The following is a 14,168-nucleotide window of genomic DNA, read 5'->3' as shown; positions in this document are numbered from 1 at the left end:
ATTAAACTACACGGCGCGCGCAAACATATTTTCTGCGATTTAAGATTAAAAGTATATATTACAAATATAAAGGTTATTATTGTGCGTTGCAATAAACGCTTTAATGGCGTTATTAAGTAACACAAACAATAAAATAACATGAAATCGTGGATTTTCTTTAGCTGGCCCAAGGTTGTGGAATATATGCTTCCGGCTGACATTAGATCTGTCCCTCTATTCGTGTTATTAAAACTCGTTAAAAAACGTATTTATTCTCTATGGCTTTTACTGACTGACTTTTGGTACGTGTGTTGATTCTTTTATTGTTTGTTTGTGTTTTATAATTGTCTGTGTATTTACTGTGGACAGCCCTTTGGTCTAATGTTACTGTGGTGGAAAGGGCTTTATAAATAAAGTACACTTGAGACTTGAATGAACCATAAATCATGTTAGGCTACTTAATCATGTGGATCTTCTTCATGCACTAGTTCATGTTCATATTCAATAGTTATATAAATAACATTTTCCAGATATAAGCAATAGGTTAACCAGAATGTTTTCCTCTTAACTCGTACTTTTATACAATAAGAATATATTTTTACTCGATAGCCTAATCTTTGAATATCAGAAACTTAACATCACTACAAAAACAAAAAGGGTAAATATACATTCATAATAAAAGATGAGATCCCGCACACTAGCAATGTTTGCACAAATGTTTATTAATAAGCACAACGTTTTGGTCCTCTGATCCTCTTCACAGTCACACAATAAACGTTTTCAGGATTCTGCCTCTACAATAGACACATGTAATCCACAGGTATTTTATACACTTAGAGATCAATGTTTTAGTCCACTGGATAAATCAGTTGAATTCCTTTATAAATGACCTGTTTAAATTTAAAGGTGAGAGTATTTTTTAAGGGTAAACTCCGATCGTCTAACCATTCAGATTATACATTACATTTGAATATTTCTTCCATTTGGGCAAAAATATTCACTGGAAAAATATTATCTAGAAAACTCACTCCAACAACAACTGTTTCATAATATAATATTATTATCATACCTGATTTTGTGCGGAAAACTTATGTTTATATCTGAGCATCCAGTATATAAAAACCTTTTTATGAAAACAAGTTTCATTATAATCTCATTATAATCTTTCATTATAATCTTATTGTAAACCCCAAGCGTTCTCAACAACAACAAATAACATGTACGGGATAATGGTCCATATGTTCCCTTTATGGGAAATTTTACGAAAATGAAATATAGGGAGCATTCTCCCGAATAATTAACCATTTATATGCCCCACCCCTTTCAGACAACTCTCTGCTGATTGGACGTTCTACTTGTGGAGCTCACCGGAAGTGACGATGCTGCGGTTATAGATGCGAGATGCAGGTGCAGCTGGAGTCAGATTGAGAGCTGTCACTCATCATCCTCATCACGCACACAGGCTTTACAGTCGCGTAAGATGAGCGTGTCGACGTTTCAGAAGCTGACTATAGTGTCATGTGTGGTGCTGTGCGTCGCGCTTCTGCTGCCGAAGATGCTTTTATCGCGAGGAAAGAGAGACGCGCCGAAGACTGAAGGTACAGACCCACACACATCACAACACAACACAACACAACACAACACATGTGATTCTTGTGATGAAATGATGCTCTACAGTGACGGGACAATCGAAGCTTTGAATCGAGACCAAACTCAATGACGTTTACACATAACGTTTGCTAACATCTGGACATTATAAGGTTTGAAAATGAGTGATGCATCTATACTTTCATTAAATATTAGTGCCTGCATTTTGTGTTTCTGGTTTTATTTCATTATAATTCGGGCATTCATACAATTATCACATTTCCCTTTTAATTATACACTTAGTCCTATAAGTGAATAAGAGTAAGAGGTGTCCAGACTGAAAACAGCTTCACTGACATCTATCTCCATCAGGATCTTCGTGCTGTCTCAAAATGCACACAAGGCATGTTTGTTAAAACTACTTACCTTTTCTGATTAAACTAAAGCCTGGTCCTGGTCTAAATTAAACCCAGTCTGATGTGTAGACAAATAAGCAGGTAAAGTAAAGGTAGTGTTATAAATCTGGGAAAGGACAAAGTTGAAATGATTTTTAAAATGTGTCAGTGTTACAAGTAAGTTTTATCTTTATTTCCAGATATTAATTGTAAGCACGCAACAAGATGTTTCACATTTTGTGACAAACCACACACGCTTATGTGTGAAAGAAAAGTCATGTTTGCCAAAACTGAACCTGTGATGAGAGTAAAACAAGACAGAAGTGTCATTATGAATTAGTTTTGAAGAAGATGAGCTGTTGTCATGTTTTAGGACTTACAGTAAATGATTCTCTTCTTGCAAACAAACATATCTCCCCCCTAAAGTTTCATCACCACTGAACACGGCCATAATTCTGTGATGTCCACTAAGTGTCATAAATGTCCTTTGATCTTGCAAAAAATAGAAAAAACTGAATGTTTACAGTCCCGTGTGTATTTTGTCAACATTGATAGTGTGCAGTGCTTAGGACTTGATGATTTAACATTTCTTTAATCGCATCAAAATGTATTCTTTAATCACTTTTGTCCAGATAAAGAAGTGTGAAAATGAAGTGTCCGTGAACATGATGTGCAATGCCCATCCAATAAATCACTGAGGGTGTTGGGAGTGCATGTGACTCAATGAGGTGCTGTTAGGATATCATCATAGATCTCAAAATCTTTATTTATCATGACACTTATCTAAGATTTTGTGTATTCTGTATCTAATAGCAAATTATAAAAAAATAGTCTACTTAGTCTTTTTATGTTGTACAATTTGTCTAGATTTCATGTCAGTTCATTTATTTGGCATCTTGATGTGATAACTGACCATAGATTTCTACAAACACAATTGACTCATTTGTGATTTTATAAATCTTTGTAGCAAAGTTGACCACCAATAGTGGAAACCACAGTGACACTTGTTCTCATACAAATAAGCACCCCCTAGAGGAGAAACATGGGAGTTTCCAAGCAGTAATGACGTAATGATGCCTAAAATCACGTGACTTGGCCAGTTTGATGGGCTCTGAAGGACTGATTTAAAAACAAAAGATTGTTAAAAGTTTAGAAGCTTGTTTCAAAAGTGCCCATCGCTGGTTCTACACATACAGTATATCACAAATAAAAAGTCATTCGATGGGTAAGATAATGAATCATAAATAACAGACAAAGATTTTTTTTTGACGTTGATATTCCTCGTGTGAAGAAAATCCTTCTTTTAAGACATATGTGCTTATGTTCTGAATCATCAAAAGCTTTTTACCAAACTGATAGCTCAGATGTCTTGATGTTTAATATTTCTCTTTGAGATTTGGAAAGCTTTGAATGACTCTTCATAAGTGCGATAAGTGCCACTTGTCATTGACATATTCCTCAAACGGGCACAAGAAAATCTACATATAATAAATATATCTCTTCTCTGTATGTTGAGTATTATTGCTTCTGATTTATGCATTTTAATTCACGGAAATTCTTTCTTTAAAACTGTGTCCTTTTTCTCATTTGATAGAAAGCTCGTGCTTAGATTGATTTTTTTTTTTGATGTCTGCACTGTCAATCAATAAGAATCAGAATTGAGAACTGGGTTTCTTAAAAAGTCTACAAAACTCAGTTAGATAGGCCTTTAATTCACAGAAGTATTGTAGGTTTCGTTTTCCTCTAACGCTCATTGAAGTGCTTGTGTTTGATTCTGTGGTGTTATAGTTCTTTTCTTTACAAACATGTGCATTTCAATGAGTGTTAGCTGCAATACCACAACAAATGACACCAACATGAAACGTAGATCACAGCCAGTCAGCTTCATGTTATTGGCGTGAGTTTCTTTCACATTGTATCACAGACATAAAACAGATTTTATTTAGTTTTGGTGAAACGGATCATAGTTAAAAGCAATGTGATCACGTCTAATCAGAGATCCATAATAATACTAAGAGTGAGCACACGTCACAACTTCATAGCTGTTCTGATTGATCATAATACAGTCACGCATTTAAAAAGAAAGATCCACAGCTGTAAGTGTGTGTGTGCGTACATTAGAAGTGAAACTACTGAAACCTTAAAACATTAAATCAGTTTACACGCTTGCACGCCACAGATGAAATGGACAATGTGTTGTGTGTCACGCTTTACACACTTCATGGACATGGAGTATGCAAATTAAACGTGGAGATGAACGATAATTGTCCGATAGTTACAACATGATGTTAACAGAGACATTTAATGTTTACCCTTAATGCTTTCAAAATGACATTTAATCTTACAACATTAGGTAATATTACTGTAAATACACTTCTGGCACATTTGCATTAAACCTTGTGGTGCTGCTGCACTTTAAAGATGGATTTTCTTAATGTTAATAACATTTCACTGTCTACAGCAATCCCTAAATAAAGCACTGCTGTTCAGGTGGCTTGTCTGTTTTATTCTGTTTAAAACATTAGTATTTTTGAAATATATAATAGCTTTAATCAGATTGACCAATTGTTGTCATTTCTATTTGTGCTGGTCAATCATAATCAAAACGTAAGACTGAAAATCTAGAGAATAAGTCGGATGTTATTTCACTCCAAACTTTTTATGAAACTTCAGAGCCCTGGTAGTCAATGATGTACCAGAACTGGATATGACTAACATTCTCTCAAATATCTTTAACATTTATACAGGTATGAATGAGATATGAGGGGGAGTAAACGATGACAGATTTTTGGGTGAACTGTCCCTTTAAGCTACATGCTGCTAACTGAACAGGAAAAGCACAATAGATGTTGATTTAGTGTCACTGATCTGTATACCGTACATTTGTTTTGTATCAGAATCATATCCTTCATTAAAGCATCAGCCATAAAACACCACATCAGTGGACCACAAACACGCAGCCTTTAGTGATGGAGGCTTTTGGTTTTGTTCTGGAAGATTGAGTGACTCTCAGTGGGTGTCATGTGTGGTTTTATATGGATAATTTTACAAGCTTCCAATGAGTTTCTCTTTTTTTACACAATCATGTAAAGGGCATCATCAAAAAAGGTGAAAAGATTTATTTATGATTTTTTCAATAAGTACTGATTTCTGAACCTTTGACAGGGATGGCTGCTAATCCTCATCATTATTCTGGACATACGGTGACACAGAATGACCTTGAACAAACACAGCTAACTATGAATTCATCTTAACACACATTCTGGCTTATTGTAAATATTGTTTGTGTGTCATGAGGACCTGCAGGACATTTTCCTCCTGTGCTGCACAAAGCGCCGGTGTCAGATGAACCGCATCGATCAGGCCGACAGTTCTCCAGAGCTCATAATCCTGAAGCCATCGCTCGAGCTAAAGGTGCCGGGACAGGGGCGAGCACCGGAGGAAAGTCCAATCTTGCCGGACAGATCATCCCTATATATGGCTTTGCTATATTACTGTACATCCTTTACCTTCTGTTTAAGGTGAGACATCACGCATCTCTTTCATATGGGTGTCATTCACTTGTGTGTTTACCAGAAGTGTTTGTTAAAGATCACGTCCAAAGGGAAAACAACTAAACCTTCAGAAAACAGAGTTTCTGCTGCCAGATCACAAAACATGAAGAGGAAAATAAGTGCGTATGCTCCTGGCCATTTCATTATTCATTTTTTTGTCTGCAAGTCAGAAATCTGCATTTTGTAATGTCTCTCTCTCTCTCTCTCTCTCTCTCAGCTGATTTTGAGTTGAATCAGCTCCAGGACCGGTTGAACGAGACAAGGGATGTAATTGAGGGCATCATTTCAGCAGCGAGTGTCTGCTCACACAGGTCTGGATATCTCTGTTTTTCTTGGGTTTACACAGTTGATTTATCATTTGTCAGTGGATCTAAACCTTAAACCAGATCTAAGATCAACCACCCCAGACGAGATCTTGAGACACCCCAAACTAGATTTCAGGGCATCCAAACAATTTCTCAGAACATCTGCAGAAAAACATCCCCTCAAAACAGAACATCTTACAGATGTTGGGACGCCTTAAATCAGATTTTGAGAGAGTCAGGGTGTCATTTATTCCAATGTGTTTCTTATTAAACTTTATTCATTTTTCATTAAAGTTGTGATTTGTAACTTTTTTTTAGATACAAATGAAAATCAAAAATCAGTTAGTGTTCAGGTGCCGTATATAAAAGTGCCCTGTACCTGTAAAAGTTTAATCACATAGAACTCATATATGATCATCACAGATATACTCCTTAAATCATCAGATCAATCTGCTCATGCGCAACCCACATGTTAATAAAATATCTCTGTTTTAAACATCAGATTGCAGGATACATGAAGAGATGCAATAGACCAACACAAGTTCTGGATTGCAGCTTTAGAGAAATTAAAAAGTCATTCTATGATTGCATCATGTGTGATATATCTCCTGTGATGCAGTGTTGAAGGTACTGTAGCAGGACATGATGAGCAGAGGTTACTGTACCAGCTGAAGGAGATCACACGGGTCATGCAGGAGGGTCAACTCGTGGACCAACTACCAGCCAACAGTCAACAGCAGTCATGCGGCCACGACTGGGACGGTACGCTGTATCGCCTTACATTCATACATACACGCTGCGTACTGATCAATAGTTGTGTAATAAGCATGTGGTTGTGACAGATTTTGCAGGAGACGGTGAAAATGAGGTGAATCAGCATTTCTGTTTCCTTCATTCACCTGACGTGAGCTCAGACACGCAGACACCACCGGAGGAGAGCTCTGAGACGTCACATGACAACAGAGCCCAAGAACTGAAGACAGATTCCAACAGACACGAACCCATAGATGACATGTCCGCTCACAACATCACCGTCAGACAGAGGAACACAAAACTCCTCCAATAAGTGACTGAAATCTGAAGCTTTAGTGTAGCACGCACCTTTCACAGCTCATTGTCATGTTAACAGCTGATGATCACGTTTAATGACCAAACAAACACAGGAACAGAATATAACCCATACATCATACCAGCTGTGTCAACTCTGTTATATACGCCTGAGGATCTGTTTGAAACGTGAGCTCAGGGCCTCCGAATCTCCAGAGAAGTTTGCAGTTGACATGTCTGTATTAATAAACAGAATTAGCCTGTGTTCACATGAACATGTCATCAGATGTGATAGAAAAATCTGTGTGAGGGATCTGAGCTCTGGACACAGACTACCCAGAACTCCCCGCTGCTTGACTGATGGCTTTATACACAGATCTCTAAGACCTGATTGTTTGGATTACATGAGCATGCGTCCTGAACAGAGATAAATAAACCTCATTATTATGTTTGCTTGAAAAAGGCCATAAGACATGTCACTCACTCACTCACAGCACACGAGCCCCACAGCTCTTCTTCTTATGCATGAACGATCTGATGTCCTTAAAACATATCCTACAACACATGTAAATGTTCCTGTGAGAAAGAGAGAAGCCCGTAATGTGCAGCTGAATCTGTGAAACCCAGTCATTTTTAACAAAATGTAGATTCAACAGTTTTCTGGGAGAGAAAGTATTTATTTTAAATCTAAACTGTGGTGGATTAACAAGAATGGTCTGTTTGAATACTGGGTGGAAGGTGCAAGTTGGCAAATTTGTTGCTCACGGTACAGAATTAAGTGAACAAGCTTTGCAAATTTGACATGTAATTAACACAATCTTTTGCTTAAAGAAAAATATTTATGGTAATGTAATATATTTTCAACATTTTTTATTTTCTGTGATGAGTGTTGGGTGAGGACCAGAATAAATAAAATATCATTTTTTTTCTTGTGAAGGAGATACTTGCCATATTAATTTCTTGGGCATTCATATTTACTATATAAATAAAAGCACAGACAGTGTATGTGTATATATATATATAATGCGGGGAATTTATACAAAAGTAGTCTGTCCTGACATTAGCAAAATTGTGGTATTTCAATTCAGTCTCTTAAGACTCCAGCTTGTAAACACTGTTTTTTCTACCAATAAATATGAGATAAGGGAACCAAAGATTCTGCAGTCGTGATCATGTCAATGAGCATTATCTGTATTGATTGATGTCATAGACTGCATCATAGGCCTCTGAGAACTCAGATTATTTTTTGGAATAGCAGTTAATATTCATTTTAATATTAGTAATAGTATTAAACAAAAAGTAATTGAATCAATAGGGAAGCTGACTGATTAAATCTCCTAGATGGTGTGTGATCTAATGTGCTCCTACAGTCTTTACATTTATATTAATGCATTTGGCAGAAGCTTTTATCCAAAGCGACTTACATTGCAGTAACCTTTACATTTATACTTAGGCATACGCAATCCCTGAATCTGCATCAGTCAACAATCTTCAGTCACATTTATAATGAAGACACCATTCTCTGACCCAAACCTGTTACACTGCAGCTTAAGTCAGGACAGGATCATGAGATGACCTTCAGGCAACTGATAGGAATGAGGATTTCAGTTATAAGTGTAAAGGATGAACCTGACAGGGTCTGTACTGTGTCATGACGACACTACACACATCATCAGAAAACAGAGGAGACCTGTGATGGAGGTGCAGTCTGATGCTGATCTCCAAACCACTACACTACACTGAGCTTCATGAGATATCACTTGAGATAAAACATTTCTTTATTGTTCTTAAATAAAATCAACACAAACATTCTTATGCCCACATGCATTTAGTTTTAATCTCCATGGATTAAAGGCTTCTGCAATGCTTTTCATGCTGATCTTCAAACAGTCAACAATCTCCAGCTGGTTCAGATCGCATCAGGACGCCTCATCATCCAGGAGCACAAAAGAGCCCAAATGATGCTCCTCTTCATCTCCCTCCAGTGGCTATTGATTGAAGGACAGATCAGGTTTGAGTCACTGAAGCTTGCATACAAGACCATCACTGGCTGTGCACGTCATACTTTCACACTTTCCTCCACACTTTCACCCCATCCAGAACCTTGGGCTCATGAACGGTGGTAATACCCTAACAAAAGAGCACTAGATCCTGGGTATTGATAGCGATGGATCGGAAAGATTGTTTTCTGGCTGACAGGGGCATCTTCATCCGTGTGGATTTGATAATTTTGTTATTTCCAATTTTAGGCTGAACTGTCCCTTTAAATTTAAGCACAGACCACACAAAGGTTGTGAAATGTATTGTTCAATGCATTTTACTATTTGTAAAGATTTTATTTTAATGATCCGTGTATTAACCACAACCTAAAGGCACCCATTTCAATCCACACAGCCCTTGAGGATGATGCTATCTTTATTCATTGAGTGCGTTTACTTGATAACCATTAAATAATTCATAAAATGCACACAATTAGTCTTATCCCATATAAAACGCTGAATTGAGTGATAATTAACATTAGCTCCATCTTCTTTGATTTGATTGGTCACTGCTTGGCTCTGTAACCAATAACTCCAACCTCCTTTCATTTGATTGGCCACCTCACTTATTTTGATATTGCAATATCATCAATTTCACAAATTTTGACACACAGCAAAGAAATAATTGCGGGTGCGAAATATATCACAAAAAATGTGATTTCATTTGCTCTTGGGGGCCCCCCAGTGGCAGCGAGGCCCTAAGCAGCTGCTCAGTTCACTTATACGGAGACTCACAATATCTGTGTGTTGTCAGGTCTTGTCCAGTCATTCATTCTTTACTGTTTGTTGCTCTTCTGGATTATGTGTTAATCTTCACACAGCACTAGAGTACTGCCTCTGACCTTTATTGTGACAGGACCACAACAAGACGACAAAAACTGCATTCACAGTTTGAGACGGTGTTATAGGTTATTGATAACAATTCACATAAAAAATAAACATTTCAAATCTAAAGCACTCATATGAAGATTCCTCTTATTTGCCCAATATAATCATTCCTAAACACCCAATGACACTCAGAAAGAGTTTTATTTTCGTTTATAACTCAAAGAGTAATATACAAAGAGTGATGCAGGCTAACATGTTTTATTTTGAGATACTTGGATGTCTCAGTGCTCCATGGGTTCATCAGGTACAGCAGGAGCGGCTTCATCTGCTGGCTGTGCAACCTGTGATCAACAAACAAAATATCAAGGCTTATGAGACATTTAATGACTCTCCTTAGAGTATTACCATCTGTCTCTTATCAGTGTTTGCTTTTGATTATCTCTCTTTTAATGCATTGCGGTCAAAACCGTTTATCATTTTATTCTTGTCTTTTTAGTAAATGTTGTACAGCACAGCGGTCAACTACTGTTGTTTTTATTGTGTTTTATTAATACATTTTGATTTGATTATGCTGCGGCTGACATTAACTGTGATCGTTGCTATCGCTCCTGTCAAGAACATCTCACCCGTCTCTGCGGTCTCTCTTCCAGACCCTCAAGGAAACGGGCCACATCAGCGTCATCATGAATGGTGAACTCCATGTCCTTTCCCACGAACCCGATGGACACATTCTAGAGAAAGACAGCGTGTGAGTGGCAGAGCTAATGAAAGCGAGTACAGCTGGGGATGAAATATCAAACCTTTGTGGTCAGATCCTGTTCAGCAGGTAGAGTTTCCCTCAGAGCACGAAGGCCGTGCTGAACCAGATCATTCAGATTACCTGACAGCAAGAACACACATCATAAACTTTCTTGCACATCTAAACAAGACCATAATGCTCCAGATCCACCATGCGGTGTAAAAAACACATCATTTCCGTTGGAAACAATTGAAAAAAACACTCCTTCCACCTCGTTGAACTCCTAATGCAAACTTACAGTCCAGGAATGCATCCATGTGTCTCTCCAGGTACGTGCGGGCTGACTGCGAGCGAGCGCCGATGGACATGGCTTTACAGTCAAAGTGATTTGCTGAAGGGCACGTCTGGTAGATGTGCGGCCCCATGTCCTGAAAGACATTGGAAACGTGTCAGCGTATACAGCCCGGCTTTATTTTAAGCACGAGTGTCTGTACTTACATCGAAACCAGCGATCAGCAGCCCGACTCCATACGGCCGTCTGCCATAACGCTGAGTGGGAATCTGAGTTTCTACAACAGTCATTCAGGAAAAATGATGGCTACTCTGGATGCAGGCAGACTGAACAACACAAACACGTGCTCATGTACAAGTGATGTCTGTGGTGATGGATGAAAGGATACTGCTTCCGATGAGCGTCACCAGTCGAGACACAGGGAGAGGCCTGTCAAACACAAACCTGGAATCCAGACACTCCTGTCTCATGAAGTTACTGTTGAGACAGCGAACAAACCGTCACATTACTGATAACAACTGCACATCTGTCACTGGCTCAGGTGAAAATGTTGAAAGAACAAAGTTCTGCGTGTATGAAATCAAGCTTTTGTGTCAGATTTTATCATGGCTGAAACGCTCTCTCTATACACACACATAGCACCCTTGACTCAAGGAATGAATGAATTTGAGGAGGGACAACACACTGTCTGTCTGTCTGTCTGTCTGCCATGCTGGACTGTGCGGATGAGAGTGAACTGAGATGATCTGTAGTGTGACGTAGAACAGATGTGAATTTACTGGATACCAATATGAATCTGTTGGTTTACCAGAGGAGTCTGGCGTCTGCCGTCAGTCCTGCGATGGAAATGCCAACATGACTGTCCACATAGAGGATCTTCTTCTGATGAGCCGCCAGTTCAGACTGAGCCCTCTGCAAACATAAAGAAATGACTCGTGATCTGATCCTCACACAAGTAAAACTCACACTGGTATGATGATGATGAAGAGTGCAGTATAATATATCACAGTGTGTGTAGTGTGAATGTGCAGTTGTGTTAGCGCACCTTGAGGGCCACGAGTACAGCATGAGTGCGGGATTTGAGTCCTACAGTGGCTGAACCCTGTTTCACCGCCTCCATGGCATACTCGATCTGATGAATACGGCCCTGAACACATCACACAAACACAAAGGTTAATACACACACACACATACACACATACACACACACACACACACACACACACGTCAGTCTTTACCTGAGGACTCCACACAGTCACATCATTGTCGTACTGGTTTCGAAACTACGAAGAAAAAGAATAAGACAGAAATTCAGTTCAACTTCAACAACTCTTTACTCTCAATTGTCAGTAATTCTTACAAAGGAGAGAAACGCATTAGTCTAACTGAAGCTCATTCGAAAGAAATATTTTTTTTATCATTATGACAATAAAGCAGCTCCATGTTAACCTACAATGTAACTGTTAGTTTAATATGAACAGAATAAACCCGTGAGGTCATGTAAGGTTTAGTAGAGGATGAGAAAGTCATGTTGAGGAAACAAATGAAATCGAAACTCGGAGTTTTACTATTGATTAAAATAAGCAGATTAATCAGAATTAAACAATGAAGAAAACACAGCTGGTTAGTTACAGAGACGGATGAAGATATTTTGACGTCCTTCTATGTAAAACAACAGTCATTAATAATTATAAATGTGTGAGTTTCACTATCATCGAGCGAGCGCGAGCATTCCGCTTACTCACGCTCATCATCAACACACATTCACTCGCTATCAGAGTCAAAATAAAACTCACTCACATTTTAAACTTTATCAACATGACACAAAACATTAATGTGAGAATTCCCGGTCGGTTAAACTGGTCAAAAACTATTAAACTTACCATAGCTACTGATTATTAATCCAGTGTCCACTGAGCGCGCGATGATTCAGCTCGATTTGTTTTCCTCACTTCAGACTCAGACGAAACCAATCGAGCGCGAGCACATCCGTGATCGCTTTTTTTGGCCACAGCGCCGCACGTGGTTACTTATAAAACTCGTGTGGCTCTTTCCACTCTAAAGTGATCATCCCTGTGTCCACAAAATTACAAGTACAAATGTCTCTAAAATAATAACACAACTGCACTAGTGTTTATAAGTTCAAGATCATTTGCCTTCCTTGGTGTTATGATAGAATAACAACATGACATACCGTAAAATGTGAACAAAAACATGCAGAAAAGACTGAAATACTCATAAAACATAAACACAGCTGCTTGTAGATGAAGAAGAGCTGTTTACTCAGACCTTCTGTCATTTATTAATAAGAAATAGAGCAAAAACACAGACTTGTATGATATATGTTTTAGTTTTAAAAGGCTTATGATCACAAATTCACAAGTTTGAAACCATTGCATTACACCTTATCACAATCTTCTTCCTGTTTAAAAGAAACGAGTATATGTGTGGTTAATGCTGATTGGTCAACTCAGTTGGCTAGAAACAGCACCTTTGACCAATGAGAAACCTTTCGGCACGCCCATATCTCACCGACCTGCTGAGACCCCCACTTGTGCTGAAGCAGAGATGGAGGGCTGAGGGTCTGTTAGGCTTCTAGAACCACAAATAAAACCCATTGACATCCATTAAAAACTCATCTGGTCTTTTTCCTGCGTTCCGCTGGAGTCAGGGCGTTAGCATTATTAGCCCTATACCCTTTTTTTGTGAATAATAATAATAATAATAATAGTCCAGTAAACATATTCAGTAAGTTCTGTGTGAATGGATGTTGTGCAGAATGTTGCAGATGTTTGCGCATGCGCAGTAGTTAGAGCGACCTGTAAAGGTCATGATAAAGACTTGATTTTAAAGATTGAAGTTTGAGAACAGTAAGTGTGCTCTGTTGATATCATGAGACAGTCAGTGATTTAACAGATATCATTCAGACTCGCTGGTGTTTGACTGTCTCAAGGATTCTGGGTGACTGGAGGACACGAGGGATATACTTCATGCATGATCTCAAACAACAAATACATACTAAACTGCCAAGTGTCTAAATTAATATTAACACAAGAAGAAAACAAGAAAAACTACAATAATTACAAACAAGATGATAAAAGCTTAAATGCATTGAATAAAAGCACCGGTTATCAGTTTTTATATTTATACTATAGTACTCAGATGTTTTACTGTCATATAGATGTTGTTGTGTAACAGCTGGGTCAGTTTTATTCATCTGTCCACAGTTTGAAATGAACAATCACAGCTGTTAACTAGATGTTCATTTTAGCAGCCTTTCATGTTTTAATAAACAGTTGTGCTTAAATGATCATTTATTATTTACAACAACTGACGGTGCTCATGATGTTTGGGGAGACAGGCGTAACATGACAATGAAAGTACATTAAAAGCACTTATAACT

The 14,168-nt window shown here is 38.1% G+C and overlaps 2 protein-coding genes across 3 annotated transcripts; one reads left to right on the top strand and one right to left on the bottom strand.

The window, feature by feature from the left end:
* Positions 1–10: 10 nt before the first annotated feature.
* ric3b (RIC3 acetylcholine receptor chaperone b) lies at positions 11–8,006 on the top strand. Of its 2 annotated transcripts, none has more exons than XM_056739484.1 (7): positions 11–281; positions 1,307–1,577; positions 5,268–5,482; positions 5,553–5,634; positions 5,733–5,826; positions 6,440–6,582; positions 6,663–8,006. In XM_056739484.1, the coding sequence occupies exons 2-7, from the start codon at positions 1,460–1,462 to the stop codon at positions 6,884–6,886; spliced, it is 876 nt and encodes a 291-aa protein (XP_056595462.1). In that variant the 5' UTR covers positions 11–281; positions 1,307–1,459; the 3' UTR covers positions 6,887–8,006. The 2 variants fall into 2 exon arrangements, with proteins under 2 accessions (XP_056595462.1, XP_056595460.1); XM_056739482.1 differs by having other exon boundaries at positions 15–281; positions 5,259–5,482.
* Positions 8,007–9,916: 1,910 nt separating this feature from the next.
* Positions 9,917–12,764, bottom strand: psma1 (proteasome 20S subunit alpha 1). Its single transcript, XM_056739900.1, has 10 exons — positions 12,649–12,764; positions 12,004–12,048; positions 11,811–11,912; positions 11,574–11,677; positions 11,154–11,242; positions 10,972–11,042; positions 10,772–10,901; positions 10,535–10,614; positions 10,361–10,465; positions 9,917–10,075 (listed from the first exon to the last, which is right to left on the bottom strand). The coding sequence occupies exons 1-10, from the start codon at positions 12,649–12,651 to the stop codon at positions 10,016–10,018; spliced, it is 789 nt and encodes a 262-aa protein (XP_056595878.1). The 5' UTR covers positions 12,652–12,764; the 3' UTR covers positions 9,917–10,015.
* Between the last annotated feature and the right edge of the window lie 1,404 nt (positions 12,765–14,168).

The sequence above is a fragment of the Triplophysa dalaica genome, chromosome 24 (assembly GCF_015846415.1).
Source record: "Triplophysa dalaica isolate WHDGS20190420 chromosome 24, ASM1584641v1, whole genome shotgun sequence".
Classification (NCBI taxonomy): Eukaryota; Metazoa; Chordata; class Actinopteri; order Cypriniformes; family Nemacheilidae; genus Triplophysa; species Triplophysa dalaica.
This window is presented reverse-complemented; position numbering and strand designations above follow the sequence as displayed.

Excerpts from the sequence above, each read along its gene's own strand:
- psma1 (XM_056739900.1), bottom strand. Across the intron at positions 11,678-11,810 it reads CTGTACTCGTGGCCCTCAAG|AGGGCTCAGTCTGAACTGGC; the intron begins GTGCGCTAACAC and ends TTATGTTTGCAG. Across the intron at positions 10,902-10,971 it reads TGCTGATCGCTGGTTTCGAT|GACATGGGGCCGCACATCTA; the intron begins GTAAGTACAGAC and ends AATGTCTTTCAG.
- ric3b (XM_056739482.1), top strand. The coding sequence starts at position 1,460 with ATGAGCGTGTCGACGTTTCAGAAGCTGACTATAGTGTCATGTGTGGTG. Across the intron at positions 5,483-5,552 it reads TCCTTTACCTTCTGTTTAAG|ATCACGTCCAAAGGGAAAAC; the intron begins GTGAGACATCAC and ends TGTTTGTTAAAG. Across the intron at positions 5,635-5,732 it reads AAACATGAAGAGGAAAATAA|CTGATTTTGAGTTGAATCAG; the intron begins GTGCGTATGCTC and ends TCTCTCTCTCAG.